General features: G+C 40.3%; 1 protein-coding gene across 3 annotated transcripts; it reads right to left on the bottom strand.

The window, feature by feature from the left end:
• Nucleotides 1–248: 248 nt before the first annotated feature.
• On the bottom strand, nt 249–21,266 carry LOC105279446 (BTB/POZ domain-containing protein 6-B). Of its 3 annotated transcripts, none has more exons than XM_011339223.3 (6): nt 20,800–21,265; nt 4,498–4,712; nt 3,859–4,031; nt 3,518–3,780; nt 2,802–3,196; nt 249–2,546 (listed from the first exon to the last, which is right to left on the bottom strand). In XM_011339223.3, exons 2-6 carry the CDS (start codon nt 4,570–4,572, stop codon nt 2,322–2,324), a joined length of 1,131 nt encoding a protein of 376 aa, XP_011337525.1. In that variant the 5' UTR covers nt 4,573–4,712; nt 20,800–21,265; the 3' UTR covers nt 249–2,321. The 3 variants fall into 3 exon arrangements, with proteins under 3 accessions (XP_011337525.1, XP_011337526.1, XP_011337527.1); XM_011339224.3 differs by having other exon boundaries at nt 20,805–21,265; XM_011339225.3 differs by lacking the exon at nt 4,498–4,712 and having other exon boundaries at nt 20,800–21,266.
• Between the last annotated feature and the right edge of the window lie 2,140 nt (nt 21,267–23,406).

The raw sequence follows: 23,406 nt of genomic DNA, 5'->3' as shown, positions 1-23,406 counted from the left end.
AAACGCTATCTATCAAGAAAACCGCAGAACTTAATGAACAACCTAATATGTAAGTAAAAGTAATGGTAACGTATGATGTAAGAAAATAATACTAGTATAAAGAAACGAAAGTAAAAATATACGTACCTTCTAAAACTGTTACTTGGTTTGCGGGATCATTTTTTTATAATTATTACTGTACATTTGATATCAACACGTGTACAATATTTGATTGATAGCAATTTTAATAATGCAGAAGATCATGATTAATATTCTTTGTATGCATTTTATTTACACTGTTCCTTCATGAGCTCCATCGCACAACAATTTGCTAAATACCAAATCGTAACTACAACACAGACACTATACTCTATCTTTACTCTATCTTAAATATCTCATATGTATTTTACATTCACGCCGTTGAACGTATTTTAATATTAATACACAAGGAATCAAAACATGCGTTTGGCAATCGACCTATATCAACAAATCTACTGACTAGTGCTGACAGTTTTTCTAATAATACCATTCACATTAACGAGGTTGAATGTGCATCGGTCTAGTCGCGCTTTTGTCAGGTTTTGTAACAAAAGTACAAAACGATACTGACATATCACGAGTTCTGTATAAACAAGAGTATAAGTGGAACACATTTGAAGCCGCTTGCGTTCGTCCATTTGAATAGGTTCCCTATTTTCTCTCAATGATCACAGAAGTTTTAAATATATAAGCATGACCGCGCGCGTGGATCAGTCTGTAACTCTATCAAAGCATACGCTAAAAAAGCGCAAGATTCGCGAACTAACGTTCAATTAAAAATAAACCATATTTATAAGTGGCAACGTATAAATTGCATAAATGTAAAGTTGTAAAAGTTTGCTAAGTGTCTGCCAATGTAAAACAATTGCTATTTTCAAGATGATCATACTTAACCACACGTTAAATTTTCTAAACTTTTGGTCTAAAATATCCAACTTGTAATCACATTCTTATACGTTAAATTGATATATATCTAGAGATGCTCTAAAATTGTCGAAGCTTTTGATAAATAAGAAAGATAAAATTTTCAAAAGTTAATTGGAGGTATCAAAATGGTTAAAGATTTCTTTTTTTGACAATTCTCGATTCGATTTGTAAGATAATATATATCTTTAAATATTGTTCTCAATTTTTACACCCATGGTCCAGCCATGGGCCAGCCATGATTCTGCATACTATGCTTCATTACAGATAATTTAAAGATCATATACTCTAAACAGCAATTATGAACACAACGAAGATATCGTAATAACACGTAACAGAGCACACACTTGTAATGACGTAAATTTCATATGACTTACGCAGCACACGCAGCATACTTTTCTTCGTCAGATTTACGAAGAAAAAGATACATATATTAGTTGGACCAACAAGAATTTGTTTATACAAATAGAATATCTTCTCTTGATAATCATCCAATTAAAGTTTCGGAAAGTCTCATTTCCTTGTAAAATGGACATTGAAAAATTTGTATTATTGTTAAGTAGAAAAAAAAAATCATCAAAGTAGAAAACGTGAATTTATTTTATGACAGTATTAAAAGATTGTAGAGTTTGCGCGCGTAGCCGCAAACGAAAGCACAAAACGTCTCAGTAACAAAGTAACAAAGCATGTGTAATCGACAAAATGTTTTTTACAATAACAATGGAAGCGGGATACAACAGTTTTAAATTTTCACGCAGTAGAAAAGTTCCAACGAGCCTATGTGCGCACGTTTGCTTCTTAAAAATAGTATCTTACTGATAAAAATTCGTCGAAGATTTAAATACATCTCTAAAAACATAACAAAAACGTTTCTAGACATTTCAGTCTCTATCGCCATTAAAAATATCGCCTAAATCTTTTACAGAGTTCTTTAATATTTCTGATTCGTGTAATCGCGTCATATTTTTAATAATATTCCATGATTACGACGAGAATCACACGTCTTTTCACGTCTGCGAGAGAAACGCAAAGTTACAATATTAGCGAGGAATCTTTATGAATATTTCGTTGAGAGTTCAATCTTTGAGTCGAAACTTTATGAGCTTTAATGATGCAACACTCACACAGAAACCGAATCACCTGTAAAACTTAGATTTGGTAGTTGGATAACTTGCATAAATAATTGAGTATTTTGTTACTATTTTTCGCTCTTCAGACTTGAATATCTGAAGTTCTTGTTTTTAACTTCGTCATTTCGTATTCCTTTATTCCTCCAGCTAAAGTTGCAACCGAAAAGACAGTGACAAAGGGGGTAACGTAACATTCTTCTCGGTGGGACAATCGAAACCCCCTGCATTTAATTGTAATCGCGTTATTGTTTAGTCGAATACGCAAGCTAGGATTTGTATGAGGCAATTTCCGATTCTAGCGCACGTTCTTTGTCCTTGACTGACGCACTCCTTTCTTCTATTTTTCCGATTATCCTGCCGCTCCTTTTTTCCCGGCTTCAATGCATTGCGGTCTTCGTCTTCTTCCATCCTGCACGCCTTAATTCTAGGTGTATTGCATAATCTGGACGGATGAACAGCTGTAGTACCCGGGAGCTGTGGGAAAGAGAGATCTTTTAGAAAAACACCTTTTATGATATGAAATTATAACATAAAACAACGTTTGAAGATAAACAAGAAGTATCCACGTTTGCATAAAGCAAAACTAAAATCTCTCAACTTATCTTTCTTCGTCTTTTTCTCTTATCTCTTTTCTAGCAAAACTGAACTCTAATATTTTCACGAGTTTACGTTTCAAGCTTTTTTGAGAAGGTTTCCAAAGTAGTTTCGTGCAAGAAAGTGCATACTAACATGATTGTTTTCCGGGTTATTAGAGTGCCCGAGGATCTTGAAGACGATGTGCACGCACTCGTCATTAGTCAGGATGCCGCTCGCCATTGGACCATTGAGGAATTCATGATCGTTCATGAGTAGATACCGCACGCTAAAGCAAATGTCATCCGAGAGAACAGCTCTCTTGTTGACTGGCACAGGTTCGATACCTTGTCGCCTGCACTCGGCCGCGGCCCACCTGTCCAACGCGGAAAAGAGAATAAACTCGTTGGTGAGGTTTAGAGTATCACGGCTGGCTAATTGGAGAATCTCCTGCGCGCTGAGCTCTTCGAAGCGTTCCTGCTGCAACACTGCCGCCGGATTCGAGTCTATCACGGACAAGCACCCGAGCAGAAGACGGGTGCATACAGCAGCTGCAACACGAATGAAAGTATAACAATGGTGCTTGATAACCGAAATTGTTTCTGAAGAACTGGAGTAACACTTTACGTTGTGCAACAAGCGATTTCGGATTTTCTAAATGAAAATATTAATCCAAAATAGTCAACGCGCAACAATACGAAAAGACAGACGCTCGAGATACCAAACATCTTTAACTGTATCTTTATAATGAAAAAAAGCCGTTGCATCACACGAACCTTTGTCGTACGGACCGGCGCGGTTCCGAGAAGTCCAAGATTACTTATCACACAAATACATATTATGCAACTACGAGAAATAGAAAGAAGGCGTACCGATTTGGCCGGCGTCGTCCCCAGGCAGTGGCGGTGCTGTTGGCGAGATGGGCGATCTGCTGAAGCCGGATCGTTCTACCGGCTCGTTCGCATAGAGTCGAAGACCCTGATAAATCTCGAGCACGGTCGATGGCGTCAGATGCTCCTCCAGGTAGGCTACGGCGAGGTTTGCGAGTCCGGAACAGAGGTACTGATGGGCCGCGTCGAGCGTGGCCCTGGCTGTCGACACCGATATAAAATTCACTGGTTCGTCGTGAAGGTATCTGCGAAACGAACGAATAGTCAGAAACAAAATCGAATATTCAAAAGAGAATCCTTCACCCTTTTGCGCAACTTTTTACCTGAGAAAATGATCGAACGCTCGCTTGTCCACATGCTGTAACTGCAACGACGGTGGCGGATTCGCCAGTGGTGGTGCGAGGGGGCCTGTTAGCATTGCCCGAAACCATTCCGACCTTCTAGCCAGTCTTTCACGCTCGACACAATACGTCCACGAATCGCCAGGCAAGCCAGCCTGTGTACCACAATTTACATTGCATTACATCCATAACTAAATATTATATTTATTGTAATTAGTTATTATAATGTACTTGAGTTTTCCAAATTGATGAATGATAATATTTCTGCATAACATTAAATTGATTTCACTTCAGCAAGTATTTAGTTGAAAGCTCGATCATCCCGATACGTTAGTGAAAAAATTACAAATTTGAATGATTTTTTATAGGAACATGGAAAAGTAGATAAGAATCTTTAAATTCTCCTAGAGAATTTCTCATAAAGATCTATAAAAATCAATAAAAAGAAAATGGAATGTGATTATCTTTAAAAATAATTTAATTCTGCGCCTTTGTTTGTGTGCATGCATTTAATTAATCAGCGAATATCTTAAGAAGAGCTTCGTGTCAAACTTATACTGAAGATTATGTTCAAGTTACGTTGATGAAAAATTTGCATCTATCATGAATTATAAACCATACCTCGAGCATCACCGTGGTGCAACGATCCGTGTCCTGTAGGCTGTTTTCCGAAGTCATGAGAGGGACTCGAGACATGTTTGCTAGATGATCTTTGTGAATAGATGTCTTTGAAATGAACGGCGAAATCAGAATTTTTGAGTAGATTCTATTACGCACTCCTTGAAATTTTTCGCGCCACTTCTTAGATTGGAGATGGAAGCATGCCAAATTAGCGTCTGAAAATAGAGACTTTATTCAGAAGATTTGATTTAATGATTACGAAATTGATTACTATGTAAAATCCAAAGAAATTATTCCAGGATTCTCGCAAAACACAAAATTATCGAGCGAAACAAAATGCACATTGTCCGTTATCTTTTTATAACGCCCTCCCCTTGATATTCGTACATATATTTATGTGCTGTTAGGTATTTTCGGGATGCGCGGGAGTCAGAGTGTACTGTCCAACACTTCTCGTGGTTGCAACAAACTTTATTTAATATTACTTAATAGCGTAACAATCTCCAAGAGACAAAACGTGTGGTGAGCCGCGTTGCAGGATTCGAAGTGAAGTGATATCCAGAAATTCTATCGCGCCGCTATCATCGCTATCATCGCCGCTATCATCGCGTTTTACGCGCGCAACTTAAATCTACGTACATGTATATAACATGTGCAATTGCTTTTTATTAATTCTTTATCTTTTTAATACGACAGCATTGTACTATTGCATTCATATTTCCAACAATACTTTTTTCGTTGCACTATAAGATATCGTGAATTACTTTTTTTTTTTCCTTTTTTTTCTTTATGGTGAGATTGTGTGATGTTGTGAATCATTATCTCCCGGCGGCTAAATGAGTTTGATTTTTACGCGTTTTATCGATCCGTTTATATTTACTTTACATTGACTGCTGTGCTAACGTTGCACGTATCTTAAAGTATCTAATTCATACATGGGTTTGGCAATGTGTTTGCACACAGATAGGCCTTCACTGCAATTAACAGGAAATATGAGTGTCTAAATATAACAGAAGTAAAAAGAAAGTAAAAAATATTGTTATGCAGAAACATTATTACTAAGAAAAAACAATTTCTTTGACATGGTTGTTGCAGGGAAGTCCTCATGGCTGGCTGCGACGGAAGTTCAGCACCTAAAGATAATATCGTACTTTGCGATATTCCGCGGTCTGCACTATTAATAAACTTATCTTTCACGCGAAAGCCGAGTAAATTCACAGTTAAACAGAAAAATATACGCTTAATAATAAAAAGTGAACGAACGCAGTAGCAAAATTGAAAATAATTTCGCCAAGTATTTTCTTATTAAAATTATACTAACAATAACTATTATGCTTTCTTCCACAATGCATTGCAAAAAAATGCAAATGCATTATAATTATTGATATTGATACTTGCACGATGATCGCCGTTAACATGAGTGAGAAGCCACTCTATTGACAAAACAGCGACGGGTGTTTGATAGCAACCGTATACCTCCAGCTGGCCGTAATTCTTTTGACGCTAAACTTGACAATACACTCAGTGTCTAATTGTGTGACATGCATCTTGCTTTATGCACTGCCTAATAAGAACGACAAATTTTAATTTTAATTTCATCGCGCGTTTTATCCGTTTTATTAGTATCCCGTATTTCTTGAAGTATTTTCCTATTTTATTTAAAAAAACCTCGAATAATACGTTGCTACAGTTATTAACTTACCATTACTGAATCGCGAGATCCATTGTGATTCAATTTGTCTTTTAACACAACTAATGTAAAAAATCGTTCTAAAATAAAACTATATCCTTGCAAACCGCCTTCTCTTCTCTGAAGACAGAGAAAATACTGATTTCCGTAATACACAATTATTATGGCGTGACTAACTAATTATCTCGTAAAGTCGAAACAGCGATCAAGATGCATTAGTCACATTTGGGAGTGTTTGATTAATTAATTATCGATGAACGAGAAATCGAGAACACGAGCACCAACGGGGAACTTGGAAAGCAACCCTTTCCGGGCGAGAAGTCCCACTCGACTGACCGAGATCGATCGGTCTTCCCATGCTTCCATTCATGAGTGACTCAGATCCTCTCGAAGAAATCGGTTGTAAGTTACGTGTGCTCGTATTTCAACGGCTGCAACTGTTTATTAAATATTGTCAATCCGAAGGAACTGCTCTGAAGCATCGAGGTATGCTCGCAGGCCTGCAAGGATAAGGATGTCTTATCGATACTGCGAAGCTGTAGGCTGTAGGAATTAGGGAACGAAAACACACTGCTGAGTCTGTTTACAGTGCTCCGAACTCGGGCTCGAATCCCTGAAGAATGCATTGACCGTGCGACATCGGCCGACCTTAAATACAAAGTTACGAGGTGATAAGACCCGCCGGCCAATACGACACCGTAACTTTTTGAAACTGTCCAACAGTCCGCTTCCCAGACGGCTCTTTTGTTTATTCGTCACGATACAGGCAGAATACAAAATACGTAGAGTATAGTATTATTTTTCGAGACTTCTTTCGACCGATGAAACGGTATTGGGGAACGACCGAAAAAGGCCCAAAAATGCGTCTACAATGCTGCCATTGATGGCGACACAAACGCGACGTTATTGACCAAACTGCCGTGCCAGATTATCGTCGAAACGAAATTGATAATAGCGGAATAACGTAGCATTGCATTATACAGTGCGTCATGATACTTTCCCGGGCAGCACACATTGGTTTCAAAACCGTTTCATAAACGTTTTGCCGTAACGTTTCATAACCATTTTATTGAAACGTTTATTTAGCAGAAAAATGTCCAACGAAAAAACGTTTTAGAAACCATCAGAAAAATATTTATCATTCTATATATCAGTGCCTCAAAGATGGACAGAGTTAAGTCACATTTTTGTAAAAAACTAGATTTTTATATTTTATGAATTACTCTCTAAATTTCGTGTAGTGGAATCTCGCTCTTTTGAAACATCGCTTCAAGTAACAGTGATCTCAAAAGTTTCAAAAGAAAAGAAGAAGAAAAGAGTATTGGATCGGTTTTCCGGATGGTTATTTATAAGGTGATAACACAAATGTTACTTGCGAGAACGTCACGTCTGGCCTGGCCATCTATCGGTCGCTTGGTGAATCAGAGGTGGGAATCGCACACGCTTGTGTTGATTTTTGTCTCTTGTTCCATAATCGAGTACATTGAAACGTATGATGTAAAAATAATGAATACTCGCAAAGTAAGTAGAAATTACTATTTTTTCTATATTAATTATATAATTTCCAATCAATTTAATAAAACGCATTTTTCGTTTCTGTGGAAAGGTGAAAAGTACGTTTTTAAAATTGAGGTCTAAAAACGGTTTCTATTGAAACCGTTTCTTAAATGGTACTTTATGTTTCTTAGACATTAGGTACGTCTAAGGAACATATATTAGGCTAACATGTGCTGCCTGGGTTACGTTATATTACAGTGAAATATACTTAACGAGGGAAACTCATACGGTGCCATGCAATTATGCCACGACTTTCGTGCTTGAGATTAATTACATTGTATCAACAAGTATACATTTCTCTCTAAACTAAATATAATTCTGAAAATACCGAAATGACTTTTTAATTCAATCTTTTAAATTCTTACATGTTTTTATTCGTAAGTACGGTTCATTTCTCCAAGCTTCTTGAATTCGACTTTTCCTGGAATTCCCAATGTCGCGTTTCTTTTCACAAGGCTGACACGTGCGACAATGCGATTGCAAGAACAAGCGCGGTCCTTTGTTTTCGCGTCTCGCGTCCGTTTCCGGTAGGACAATCCCGTCATTGCGAGGAACGCGGATACCGATCGGGAATCGGAAGGTGCTAATCGTCGAGCGGCTGGGACGTCGCGATGCGAATGAATAATTGCCGAGTGCTAACCGATCGCAATTGGCTTGGTCTCTCTTGGACGACGTAAGATGCAGGAAGGCACTAATGATATTCAGAACGGCCGTGAATGAGTCCGTTTGAAAAGTCGAAGTCTCAAGGCCATTACACCACGTTACACCACGTTACACTACATTTATCACAAACCGCGACATCGAATTGCGCCGATAAGAATTCATATTTTGCGTCGCGTCGCACGTGTGCGACACCTCTCTCTCTCTCTTTTTCTCTCGTGTATATTAACGCGCCGGTAATTTATAACAAAAGTGGGGCATCAGTATGTGCCCCGTTATTAACCATCACGCCGCTGTGAGAATTTCAATGCACGCGTGTCTTTACGGCCGAGGAGTGGCTCATTGAAACAAGCATCGCGGGCACTCGTAAACGTTATTGATCGTGCATGTAACTGCGCTCGTGCACGGCGCGCGCGTTTATTAGATCTTTCTTTGACGCACACATTAGAACGATTGAACACGTATTCGATCCAGGATCATTTATATGACTTTCAGATTGTTTACGATTTTAGAGAGAGGCATTGTACTTGTCACTATAAACATCAGTCACATTTGAGTGAGTCAACACACGATTGCTGTGGCACGATCGTGTTGTGGTATCTCGCGGTAGTCTTTGTGGTATCTTGCGAGATCACAAAACTATCGCGGAATCTGCGTTTCGTGAATCACGGTTTTGCTAAAATTAGAGCCGCGAAAGGTCACACGAGTGCTCGAGAGACTTGACCGGATGGCGGGCCGAGTATTTTTGAAAGAAAAATACTTATTTCTCGAAGGAAAGTAAGGAATTTGAGCAGCAAAATAAAGAAAATAATTATATATGTAAGTAGCAGTGGAGAGATAATCTTCTTTTTTTTATTATTATATGTATAATAAAAATATTTGGCTCGGGGTTTTGCAAAGGGGCAGGCACGTGATTGCAGGATGGTGGTACTTGATTAAAATTTAGCGCACAACTGCACCGAATTAATGCAAACTGACGGTTACGCGAGAGTAATTAAGTTGAGCGGGTATCCGCTCGGCCTTTTAATCCAATTGAAATTAATGCTTCCATTCCAGACGCGCCCGCATTTCAGCGAGATGCATCGGCGCGTTGGAAGTAAAAAAGGATCAAAAATTCCGAGCTATTTTCAGCACGACTCACTACACCATGGCAATGTCCTCCGATTCGCACGTGCCGAAATTTTGCATGGCGAGACGATATAATAAATATTAAATTTTACTGAAAAAGATTTCTTTACATCTCGCGATTAATAATATGGACGTTTATTATTACATTTTTAGCATTTACATTAGTAATAGATTATTATGACAAGTGGAAAGTCTTAGAATATGAAATAAATCGTTAACGAACGAAAAAAAAAGTTAATTATTCGGGCGGTAAGTACTGCCCGCTTACCGTAATTATTGCGATTGTAAGCATGAGCATCGGGGTTCGCCAATTGATTCAATCAAACGGGAGATGCCGAAGACCTCCCTCTTGCTCGAGTGTGCCCGCATACCGTCCGAACAATCTTCTCGAAGGCACGTGAAGCCAAGAGCGCCCTTCGAGGGATTCAGCATTGAACTATCGCGTTTACACGCCGCGTGCAATCGGGGCAGGAGCAAGCGAAGATACAATACTTACAACAGCAAGCCAGAAAATCGCGGTCGACTCGGACAAACTGAATTACGAACCACGATCTGCGTTGCTTAAGCGTCTCTCGCTCAGTTTTAGCGCGTCCCCTCCAGGTCCTGAACCCTTTTTTCGTACGTCCCGCGTACGCGTATTACGTATGCCCTAAATCTCCGATCGGGCTTTTTACCTCCTTTCGTCTGTCAAGCTTCAGTAATCCCGATAGCGAGTTAGAGCGTGATTGGAACGCCGGCACGTGGAAAGGAGCGAGTTGGCGCTCGCGAAAAAACCACCAGAGACTGACGCTGAAACGGGACAGATGAACGTACCCGTGATCACGAGCCGATGATGACCTTCCCATTGAATGAATTCTGTAAAAAGGCCGAGGTCGACTTTACACATCACGCGTGTGTCACTTTCGTCTCGACTTGGAAACTGCGACGATGGAAATCCGGTAACACCGTGGTCGGCGGCGTAATTAACTGACGATCAACGTAGTAGTCTCACGTTGCTGGCATCACGTTGCGATCGCTTTTTACCGAGCGGAGCTGCCTCTCCACGCGCCGGCAATTAGAGGAGCGCCGTAAAACTGGCGAGTTTACGAGTGGATATTCCGCGACGCGTATGCGAACGTCTATTAATAATTCGATCGTAATTTGTGGCCGTACCGTCGCGCGAAACGACATGATCAGTCGCGGAGATCCCGCGGGAAGACGAGGAAGGAGGGCCGTTATAGCGTTCGCGGATCTGCGACAATGCAGAAACGTGCGAATTGAATCGCCACACTGTGGTACCGCGCAGCTGCAGCCCTCACAATGGCGAATGTGCGAAAAATACTCAATGGAGCGTCGCGCCGGGGAAAAACCTTGACGCGCCGAAGACTGAATTCAGGAGTAGCATCGAAGATATACTGGATGAACATTGGCAACAAGATTTTTAGTGGGATTTTCACTAATATCACAGATCATCCTGTTGCGAGCAAACTTGACTGTGGACCCGCACGAGTCAAATTTGAAGTATCGAAAAATAAAATATTTGAAAAGAAAAAAATCGTTTCTTTTTGAGTTGAGATTAGTCGCGTGGAAACGCATTCCGTCAAATTTCATTGGTCCAACGCTGCCAGCCACACTGTGGTACCGCGCAGCTGCAGTCCTCACAATGGCGAATGTGCGAAAAATACTCAATGGAGCGTCGCGCCGGGGAAAAACCTTGACGCGCCGAAGACTGAATTCAGGAGTAGCATCGAAGATATACTGGATGAACATTGGCAACGAGATTTTTAGTGGGATTTTCACTAATATCACAGATCATCCTGTTGCGAGCAAACTTGACTGTGGACCCGCACGAGTCAAATTTGTAGTATCGAAAAATAAAATATTCGAAAAGAAAAAAATCGTTTCTTTTTGAGTTGAGATTAGTCGCGTGGAAACGCATTCCGCCAAATTTCATTGGTCCAACGCTGCCAGCCACACTGTGGTACCGCGCAGCTGCAGTCCTCACAATGGCGAATGTGCGAAAAATACTCAATGGAGCGTCGCGCCGGGGAAAAACCTTGACGCGCCGAAGACTGAATTCAGGAGTAGCATCGAAGATATACTGGATGAACATTGGCAACGAGATTTTTAGTGGGATTTTCACTAATATCACAGATCATCCTGTTGCGAGCAAACTTGACTGTGGACCCGCACGAGTCAAATTTGTAGTATCGAAAAATAAAATATTCGAAAAGAAAAAAATCGTTTCTTTTTGAGTTGAGATTAGTCGCGTGGAAACGCATTCCGCCAAATTTCATTGGTCCAACGCTGCCAGCCACACTGTGGTACCGCGCAGCTGCAGTCCTCACAATGGCGAATGTGCGAAAAATACTCAATGGAGCGTCGCGCCGGGGAAAAACCTTGACGCGCCGAAGACTGAATTCAGGAGTAGCATCGAAGATATACTGGATGAACATTGGCAACGAGATTTTTAGTGGGATCTTCACTAATATCACAGATCATCCTGTTGCGAGCAAACTTGACTGTGGACCCGCACGAGTCAAATTTGTAGTATCGAAAAATAAAATATTCGAAAAGAAAAAAATCGTTTCTTTTTGAGTTGAGATTAGTCGCGTGGAAACGCATTCCGCCAAATTTCATTGGTCCAACGCTGCCAGCCACACTGTGGTACCGCGCAGCTGCAGTCCTCACAATGGCGAATGTGCGAAAAATACTCAATGGAGCGTCGCGCCGGGGAAAAACCTTGACGCGCCGAAGACTGAATTCAGGAGTAGCATCGAAGATATACTGGATGAACATTGGCAACGAGATTTTTAGTGGGATCTTCACTAATATCACAGATCATCCTGTTGCGCGCAAACTTGACTGTGGACCCGCACGAGTCAAATTTGTAGTATCGAAAAATAAAATATTCGAAAAGAAAAAAATCGTTTCTTTTTGAGTTGAGATTAGTCGCGTGGAAACGCATTTCGCCACATTTCATTGGTCCAACGCTGCCAGCCACACTGTGGTACCGCGCAGCTGCAGCCCTCACAATGGCGAATGTGCGAAAAATACTCAATGGAGCGTCGCGCCGGGGAAAAACCTTGACGCGCCGAAGACTGAATTCAGGAGTAGCATCGAAGATATACTGGATGAACATTGGCAACGAGATTTTTAGTGGGATTTTCACTAATATCACAGATCATCCTGTTGCGAGCAAACTTGACTGTGGACCCGCACGAGTCAAATTTGTAGTATCGAAAAATAAAATATTCGAAAAGAAAAAAATCGTTTCTTTTTGAGTTGAGATTAGTCGCGTGGAAACGCATTCCGCCAAATTTCATTGGTCCAACGCTGCCAGCCACACTGTGGTACCGCGCAGCTGCAGTCCTCACAATGGCGAATGTGCGAAAAATACTCAATGGAGCGTCGCGCCGGGGAAAAACCTTGACGCGCCGAAGACTGAATTCAGGAGTAGCATCGAAGATATACTGGATGAACATTGGCAACGAGATTTTTAGTGGGATTTTCACTAATATCACAGATCATCCTGTTGCGAGCAAACTTGACTGTGGACCCGCACGAGTCAAATTTGTAGTATCGAAAAATAAAATATTCGAAAAGAAAAAAATCGTTTCTTTTTGAGTTGAGATTAGTCGCGTGGAAACGCATTCCGCCAAATTTCATTGGTCCAACGCTGCCAGCCACACTGTGGTACCGCGCAGCTGCAGCTCTCAAATGGCGAATGTGCGAAAAATACTCAATGGAGCGTCGCGCCTGGGAAAAACCTTGACGCGCCGAAGACTGAATTCAGGAGTAGCATCGAAGATATACTGGATGAACATTGGCAACAAGATTTTTAGTGGGATTTTCACTAATATCACAGATCATCCTGTTGCGAGCAAACTTGACTGTGGACCCGCACGAGTCAAATTTGTAGTATCGAAAAATAAAATATTCGAAAAGAAAAAAATCGTTTCTTTTTGAGTTGAGATTAGTCGCGTGGAAACGCATTCCGCCAAATTTCATTGGTCCAACGCTGCCAGCCACACTGTGGTACCGCGCAGCTGCAGCCCTCACAATGGCGAATGTGCGAAAAATACTCAATGGAGCGTCGCGCCTGGGAAAAACCTTGACGCGCCGAAGACTGAATTCAGGAGTAGCATCGAAGATATACTGGATGAACATTGGCAACGAGATTTTTAGTGGGATTTTCACTAATATCACAGATCATCCTGTTGCGAGCAAACTTGACTGTGGACCCGCACGAGTCAAATTTGAAGTATCGAAAAATAAAATATTTGAAAAGAAAAAAATCGTTTCTTTTTGAGTTGAGATTAGTCGCGTGGAAACGCATTCCGTCAAATTTCATTGGTCCAACGCTGCCAGCCACACTGTGGTACCGCGCAGCTGCAGCCCTCACAATGGCGAATGTGCGAAAAATACTCAATGGAGCGTCGCGCCGGGGAAAAACCTTGACGCGCCGAAGACTGAATTCAGGAGTAGCATCGAAGATATACTGGATGAACATTGGCAACGAGATTTTTAGTGGGATTTTCACTAATATCACAGATCATCCTGTTGCGAGCAAACTTGACTGTGGACCCGCACGAGTCAAATTTGTAGTATCGAAAAATAAAATATTCGAAAAGAAAAAAATCGTTTCTTTTTGAGTTGAGATTAGTCGCGTGGAAACGCATTCCGCCAAATTTCATTGGTCCAACGCTGCCAGCCACACTGTGGTACCGCGCAGCTGCAGCCCTCACAATGGCGAATGTGCGAAAAATACTCAATGGAGCGTCGCGCCTGGGAAAAACCTTGACGCGCCGAAGACTGAATTCAGGAGTAGCATCGAAGATATACTGGATGAACATTGGCAACGAGATTTTTAGTGGGATTTTCACTAATATCACAGATCATCCTGTTGCGAGCAAACTTGACTGTGGACCCGCACGAGTCAAATTTGTAGTATCGAAAAATAAAATATTCGAAAAGAAAAAAATCGTTTCTTTTTGAGTTGAGATTAGTCGCGTGGAAACGCATTCCGCCAAATTTCATTGGTCCAACGCTGCCAACGACTTGGTCTTACCTGGCGCGCGGATCTTCTTCCGCTTTGCATAATCCGCATCGTCACTGATCAACAAACGTATCGTCACGTCACGATCGCTGTCGCTTCGCATCTTTGCGCACTTCCCGAGGATAAACACGCGATTTCTCTGTTCGCACATGCCCGTAATGAATTTTTGCCTATATAAATCTGTCGTCGTTTCTGCGAGGTGACGCGCGCGAAAGCACTCTCACGTGAAGAGATCTCGGCACTCGTGCGCCTGAAACCGCGCCGGTCGAAGGACGATCGACAAGTGAACCGATCGGGGATAAGACGTCGCTTAAAGGCGACCGGCGAGTTACATCCGGTGTGCGTGTATCTGTGCGAAATAATAAAGCCGCACAATTCGTCATCCTGCGGCTGCCACCTCTTCGCAGGAAGAAAACTCATGGCTGACCCAGAAAAACGCCCGGCACCGCGTGCGATCTCCGAGTAAGCGAATCAGCTTCACTTTCCCTGTCGCCCGAAGGCGGACGGGAAACGCGTGCAGGCGGATGTGGAGAACAATGACAGATGAAGTGAGAAGAAGAGGAAGAGGAGAGGATAGAGAAAAAAGAGAGACGGGAAATGGAAATGGAAGAAAACCGATTGAACGAGCACGAGACGCGCTTCCGCGGTGACGGGAAAAATTGTCTCATGTATCTTTCCACGATGATTAATGCAGCAATACAGTCATCACATGGTGCAATTATGCATCCATGACAGTACACTGCATCATCTCTCATATCGTGTAATGTAATTTTGCTTGTTTTCTAGTTTTTTCATCTTTTTTTCCTGATTCTTTTCCATTGCACTAACAAGGAAAGGTTTTTAGGTGTTACACTCGGATTTCAAAAATTGTTTGCATGCAGGTAGGGAGGTCCCCAAATAGAAGAAAAATTATAAAAGTAGCGGCCCAAATGCATATTTGCGCGCTACGTGCGCAATTTTCGATGTTAGGTTAATTACCCAAAAATGCTATTTCCAATCGAATTCTTTACATTTTTTATTTCACCTAATGCACAACGCTTTAAAAAGAAATCAAAACCTAAATTAAAACTGAAAGAATTAAAAACCTCCCTTGACCAGATCTTTTATGTCCTCGTTATGGATTTTGATCGAATCTATTTAAAGTCGCATACAATAAATCACACAGAAAGAGCAAACTACGATTTGCGCAATGTACAATTATTCCAAATTGTGTGCATTGGCAGTTGCAGTAAAAAATTAAAAAAGTTACGATGCAAATACCATTTTTGAGCAATGGGCTTTTATACGCACTGTGCTCGCGCGGCACGAGATTACATCAGACGCTCGTATTTTCTAAACACACACGCGCGCGCACACACAAGTACACACACGCACACAGAAGCACATACGCGCACGCACACACATACACACACACAAAATTATTTAAAGCAATATAAATGCGCATTAGGTGAAATAAAAAATGTAAAGAATTCGATTGGAAATAGCATTTTTGAGCAATTAACCTAACATCGAAAATTGCGCACGTAGCGCGCAAATATGCATTTGGGCCGCTACTTTTATTTTTTTTCTTCTATTTGAGGACCTCCCTACCTGCATGCAAAAAATTTTTGAAATCCGAGTGTAACACTTAAAAACCTTCCCTTGTAAGTGCTAAATTAATTTTTGCAGTTTAAGTTATTAGAACCGCTTTACTTGCTTTACCCAAGTACCTGTCGTTACAAAGCGAAGAATCGTTTGAATACCTAAGAATCGAGCACGTTGATTCCGATCACAAAGTGGAGTAAGGCCACGCGACATTATAGATGTTAATTTACGATGTAAGGGGCAGGGCTCGCTGAGTCCTGTGGTATCGGCACGTTCGATAACCCATGATAATTACACGGTTCTGTATGCGATGATAACTTCGCGAGGTCACGAATAATTACCGCGCGCAAAGTCGGTGTTCGTCGTCATTATTACTGCAACTGTAAGGCAAATATGCAAAAGAGAAACACACATGATGCTTGTTTCGCAAACATGAACAATTCCCTCGCGCAGTTTTCCAGCACGGGACGAAAGTCATTAACGATAAAAAGACCTATTGTTAATTGATTATTGGGTAGATTGGTTAATCTACCCAGTTTCAATAAAGGAAAACCATTATTGTCAAACAGTTTCAGTAGCATCATTTGACAAAACATGCTTCATCTGAATAACGACCATTAGCGCGCCGGAATTCGTGTCGAATGAATTAGCTAAAAGTGTTCCTGTGCTGAATCTTCGATTAATCGGGGCTTTTTGTTATCACAATACGAGTGAATCAAATTGCCGAAGCGGCTCGTATGTCCCTGCCAAGCACGCAACCGTCCGCCTCGCATAAACTTATTACTCACGCGCGCACGTGTCCGCGGAATACGTTACCGAACTACAAATGTTATTACATCGCTATAAATATTACGTGGCATCGTACCCGCAAATCGAATCGGCACGATCGATGGAGATCGATAGGGATCGTCGATAGTCGCGTTAAATACCGAATAAAGTACCGGCGCCGATGACGGCGTTTATGCGGATTCACGTGAGACAGAAATTTGCGAGATGCATTTACGCATCGCTTCCAGGGAGGATTTACGATCCGCTCATCGCAGATTCATTGATCCACACTTGAGACACGGGCACATCGCGCGGTAATAACGTATCGATACGCCAAGGCACTCGAAACTCGTTTCTGCGTCCGAGTCAATTTACCTCAGGCGTGTCATTAGTGCATAAACATTCGTTTAACCGGCAGTCAGTAGATTTTCATGATCTGACTCACCCAGCCTCTCCGGACCGGGAGAGAGATCGTGCGTGACGCTCTGAGAAAACACTGCGAACGCGTGTCCAGTTACCCGAGTCTGCTTTTTAATTATTGAGCATCGGATCCACGAGGAATTGGAGAGCTAAACACGAGAATTGAGCAAGTCGGAAATTCGCGAGGGATTTTGCAATTTATTTTTAAGTTTATATTCGAAATTGATTTAGGTGGAAAAGGGAGCTCCTCCATTCTGAATATTTTAATATTTTTTCTGAATTCTTTATATTTTTCTTATGAATATTCTTATATTAGTATTATATCTGAAATATTTAATCTTGTTATATCATATTGGGTTGGCCAAAAAGTAATTGCGTTTTGTTTTATATAAATAAAAGGCGAATTTTTCATGGGAAACAAAAACTTTATTAAACAATATATTGTCCATTTTGTTTGATTATCTTTTGCCATTTTTAAGGCAACTTCATGATTCCGCGCTCAAAAAAGTTCTTATCTTTTTCAGCAAAAAACAATTCCAACAACGATTTCATATCCTCATCAGCAGTAAAGGTTTTACCATTCAAGGCGTTTTGCAAAGAACGAAACGAATGGTAATCTGATGGTGCCAGGTCTGGCGAATATGGTGGATGTGGCAACATCATGGTAACACATCCCATCCAAGCTGCAACAATTTTTCACGAGTGACCAAACTTGTACGTGGTCTAGCGTTATCATGGTGAAACGCAACACCTTTGCGATTCACCAATTCTCGACGTTTCTGTTTGATGGCATCATTTAATTTATCCAGTTGACGACAGTATACGTCTGAATTAATGGTTTGATTCCTTGCAAGCAGCTCAAAATACACAGTCCCACCAGACTGACAGCATAATCTTTCTTTGGCGAATATCTGCTTTCCAAGTGCTTTGAGCAGGTTCATCACGCTTGCTCCACGATCTTTTTCGTTTGACGTTGTTGTAGACGATCCATTTTTCGTCGCCTGTTATCATACGTTTCAAAAATCGATCATTTTCCTCACGTTTCAAAAGAGAATCGCAGATGTCAATACGCTTAGTGAGATGAATTTCTTTGAGCTCATGTGGTACCCAAATATCGAGCTTACTAATGTATCCAAGTCGTTTTAAATGGTTTTCAACACTCGATTTCGATACGTTAAGATTCTCAGCAATCTCTCGTGTCGTTAAACGCCGATTGGAATCGATCAGTGCCTTTATTTTGTCATCATCAATTTCGATTGGCCTTCCTGAGCGTGGTGCATCTTTCACATTAAAATCTTCAGATCGAAATTTAGTAAACCAATTTTGACACTGCCGCAGTTTTAAAGTATCTTCGCCATATACATGACATAACTTTTTATGAGCTTGCACAGCGTTTTTCCCTTTTCGGAAGTAATAAAAGAAAATATGACGAAAATGTTGTTTTTGATTTTCCATTTTGAAATCGACGGCAAAGAAACAATTGTTAACGAAATCGTGTACTTTCTTTTTCTAAAACAAGCTTGAACTGTGAGTTGTTAACGTACATAATGAATTTGCGGTTTAGAATGAAGTTAGTTACATTTCAAGACATGTATGTCCATGTATTGGAAAAAAACGCAATTACTTTTTGGCCAACCCAATAAGAAAGAGACGTCGTGTATTTTGCTCGGAAAATGTTTAAGCGCGTTTTATCGCGTATTATCGCGTCGGGTGGAAAGCGTGCGACAATTTTGCGAGTGATTTCCTCTTCCCTCTAAAGATGGCCGCTCCAGGACGTCGTGACGGCGACGTGATCAATACTCCGAGTTCGTGTACAGTTTGGGGCCAGGTATCTACATTCTCTGCCAGTAACTCGCCCTCACTCAGAGGAGGGAAAGAGGGTTTATGCATCGTCACTGCAAATCCACCCTGCGATATCGAGAAGCATGGTAACGATTTATCGCGTTCACTAGCATCGCGCAGGCTTCATCGAGCTCTGTCATATGTGTTCGCGATCGAAACCATCATTTCTTCATTGCACAATATTATTTCGGACGACATCTGTGTTACAGACCGGTGATCTTATGGCGATAATTGTGGAATTTAGTTCCTCAAGTAATAAAAATTATAATTGCCTGATATGCCAATGATTATGTGAGCTCATAATTTTATTTTAATTAAAAGTAAGAACTCGAGAATTTCGTTTTTGCATTCAACTTTTAAATTCACATAGATCTGGTTTTGAATAGTTGCAAAATTGCAAATTTTGAAGAAGGATATGTGAAATTTGTATGTACATACGTATTAGAACGAACTATGTTTATATGCAGAGAGAACTTAAAAGGAAAGCCGCAAATAGTCAAGATTCAAATTTACGGAATTTTAAACGATTTTACAGAAATTAAAAAATAGTATCACTCGCACTTAGATTCCTGAGAACGTGAAATAATGAACGTCTCAAGTTGCTCTGGCATCAGGAATATCGCATAATTTGCGATACGATTTTCCGCGAAGTATCAACGTCGGGATCGATAGCATCGGTAAACTTGAGTGAAGAGAAGAATGTCGCAAATTGAAAAAGAATTTATAGGGTATTAATGTACATTTTTGTTTTTATACTTTTTACGTACTTGTTTGTAATAATTACATGATTAATAATAATAAATAATTACAATAGCTTTTGATAGTTGATTTAATAATCAATTATTTACCATAAAATAATTATATTTTTTTACTTGATTCTATTTTTTCTTCCTTCTACCTTTTCAATTAGTTAATCATCTTGGTTCTTTTCTTTTTAATCGTTGTTCGCGCCCCGTTATGACAACAATAAAAGTGCAGCGAACGATTAACGCAAGTCTTAAGACGAATTATCCGTGATTAAACAATCTGTATTTCCTCGCCGAGTCACAAAGATAATCGCGCGAAAAGCAAATGTTTATTCGTGCCGCCGTCGAGGTTTTAGTGCTGCCGTTTCATACGTGCCGAAATTTATAATTTTTGTAAGTGCAAACACATGCCACGCCTGAGTAAACGGTTGTTGCAACGATAACGCGAAATAGATGATGAAGATTGTAGGAAATCAAAATCGTGAGCGTAATAATCGTGAGCGTAATAATCGTTTTACCGAAGAACTCATGACGATCGTTTGAAAAATACGCGATAGCGCTTTATGCATATTCATACCGATATATGTGCATTCCCCGACCTCCAAGCATAATAACTTAAAACTAACATTTGGCTAGATAAAAATTCTAATGCCAGTTCACCGGAAAAGCGAAACAGCTGGTTATGCAGTCACGTTATATCAGAACCATTATTTTCCTATTCGAGGCAGACTCGCTACTGAAATTAACACTGACGTGCATTTTCTTTTAATTTTAACAACAAATAAATCCGCGGATATTCTAGACTTCTGGAAATTTACAATGATTTAAATAAAACATGACGATTTATGATTTTTTATTTTGATTATTACCTTACTTTTCGCTGGTCAGTCGTTGTTTCCAAGTGAAATTCTTCTTCATACTATCGTTCCCTGATGTGCTTGAAGTCAACATTCAACGTTCCACGTAGGAATCAATGAACAACGGATGAAGCCTGCTTCCACATGAAACACTCTTAAATTTCACCAACACTCAAACTCGCATTGCTTTTCTACATTAATTAATCCCAGATATGTTTTATCACGAAAATACGCAACATCTCATTAGCGTGGCACCTATATACTCAATCAGTCTTCGCGGTCGTCAAATGTGCATCACCGAGCAAATAAACGCGACGAATCTCTTCGGGGTACCTTCACCCCTTTATCTTCGTGGATGTCGAAGCGATTTGAAGGAAATTTTCGGCAGGTCCGTGCACGAGCGAGAGACAACGTGCGCTTTGGTCGATGACCGGCCCTGCAGTGAACATATAATTCGCACGAAGGAACCGATGCCCCGGCCGTATCACCGTCTATACATAGCGTGGCTCGCGCGATGCGCAGACGCCTGGTGTCCCCGACGCCTCCACCACGGGGGGATAGAAAAATATTAGACGTCTCCCTCTCGGTCTCTGCTCTTCTTTCTCACCAGCGGAAACCGAATTAAAAAATCGTCTCCTTGCTTCGTCCGAGATCGACCAGTCGGTCGAAATCCGAGTTGATCGCAGCGGAAGAAAGAACCGGCTCGTCCAAAGCTGCCCGTGACCTAGTTCGGCTGTTGGGATCGACAGGAATAGCAGAGATGGTCTCCCCGAAAGTAGCTTCCGAGAACGACACTGACTGACTGACCTGCCTAATGCACTTTGGCAATCAGAGTGGCTTCATGCGATAAGAATTAGAGTCACTTTGGTGGTACTTTTTGCTCGTAATGTGCCAGTGCGAGAGAAGACGCAATGCGATTGCGAGATTCTCGTTATCCTCGTGAAAGTCAGTTCGGTTTAAGAAAGCGAAGACGTACATTTGTTCGCGTGGTCGTTCATCTTTCTTCTATTCTTCATGCCGTTCATTTATGTTTTGTTTTTATTTTTCTTCTTTCCCGATAATTGTATTTTCTCTTGCTTCACTTTCTAACTCGAAGGTGCATTGACATGAATCGTAATGTCGTCGCGGGGTTGAAGGCCAGAAGCGATTCAACGCAAATTCGCGCACCGTTTTCGGGCGAGCAATTGATTCACGATACCGCGAATGATGCCTTATAATTTGCAGCACTCACTCGGCAGTTCACTAACGTAATAATACAGTACTACGCGCGATGCATCGTTGACAGAAGAAACGGAGCATTAAGCGATTCTTTTCACTGAGAATTTAAGTGAATTTGAAACTAACGAGCTCTTAACGAGAAATAATAATTAAAATGATTCACGTGCACCGTTAAAAATTGTGCGTCCATATGTTAAAATTTTCTCGTGTTGCCATGTTTTGATTACTACTTCAATGTAAAATTAACATACAACTGATATGTTATTACTTTTATAACAATTTTATATGTTACATTAATGTTAACTTCATAACTTAACATTTTGTGTATGTCTCTTAGAAATGGAATATTATTTCAAATGCTTTTAACACAATAATTTTAAACAATCAACATGTCACAAAGTCAGTTTAACATTCTAAAAGAAGTTAAAGTAAATCTTCAAATAATCATGAACCTTGACATATAAAATAATCAAATTTACTAAGATTAAATGTTTCTATCAAAAATAATTTAAGTTGAAATAATTACTATCATGTGTTAATATAACATAAAAAGTAAATGTTCATATTGTATGAACGAAAATGTTCTATCAACTTTTCTGATGAGTTATGTAACTTCTCTTCCATGTAGTTTTCAATTACTTTGTATGTTATTTTTACATCACACTTAAAGTTACAATAACAAAAATAAATGTAAAATATTGTGTTAATTACTTAACATTTCTAGTTTGTCAAGAAGTAACATATGACGAATGAGTTACTTTAACTTAAAATTTAGAGTGGACTTTCTGGGACATGCAAAAAATGTTAAAATTAACATTTTATTTTTTACTGTGTGTTATGATGCATTTGAACACCTTATCGACGAATGACGCGATATTGCACAAACTAGATATGTTCATCCGTTACGGATGACATATCTATGTACGACAATGCGTCGAGTGAATATCGCGTGTGTGAAATGGTACGCATACTCGACCTTGGTAATTTTTGTCAAGATTTTATTGCAACCAATATTATTTATTTGGATATGATAAGTATTGAAATAAAGCGAAGCTTCATTTTATAATTTATAGTAATTAACGATAAAGATCTGTCAACGAGGCACTATGATTATCAGCTGATTTTAATAAAATTGATATCATCGAGTATCGCGTATCACATAATTCAATTATGACATTTGCTATAAGGCAAATATTATTCTACTGATGAGGCTATGGCTTCTTAAGAATTCGTATGGTACTCAGGGCGGCATATCCGCTGCGATACGATAAGGAAGAATCCAATCCGAGAAGCAATGGGAAGAGGTCAGGGGACGCGTAGCTTCCTATGAAGAAGCTGATAGAGAGATGCGTATCATCTGCCTCAAAATCCCGCGTGTTATGATTCATCGCATAGCATGTG

This window comes from Ooceraea biroi, chromosome 9 (assembly GCF_003672135.1).
Source record: "Ooceraea biroi isolate clonal line C1 chromosome 9, Obir_v5.4, whole genome shotgun sequence".
NCBI lineage: Eukaryota > Metazoa > Arthropoda > Insecta > Hymenoptera > Formicidae > Ooceraea > Ooceraea biroi.
This window is presented reverse-complemented; position numbering and strand designations above follow the sequence as displayed.

Excerpts from the sequence above, each read along its gene's own strand:
- LOC105279446 (XM_011339223.3), bottom strand. The coding sequence starts at position 4,572 with ATGTCTCGAGTCCCTCTCATGACTTCGGAAAACAGCCTACAGGACACG. Across the intron at positions 3,197-3,517 it reads GGACGACGCCGGCCAAATCG|CTGCTGTATGCACCCGTCTT; the intron begins GTACGCCTTCTT and ends TTCGTGTTGCAG. Across the intron at positions 2,547-2,801 it reads ATAACCCGGAAAACAATCAT|CTCCCGGGTACTACAGCTGT; the intron begins GTTAGTATGCAC and ends TCTTTCCCACAG.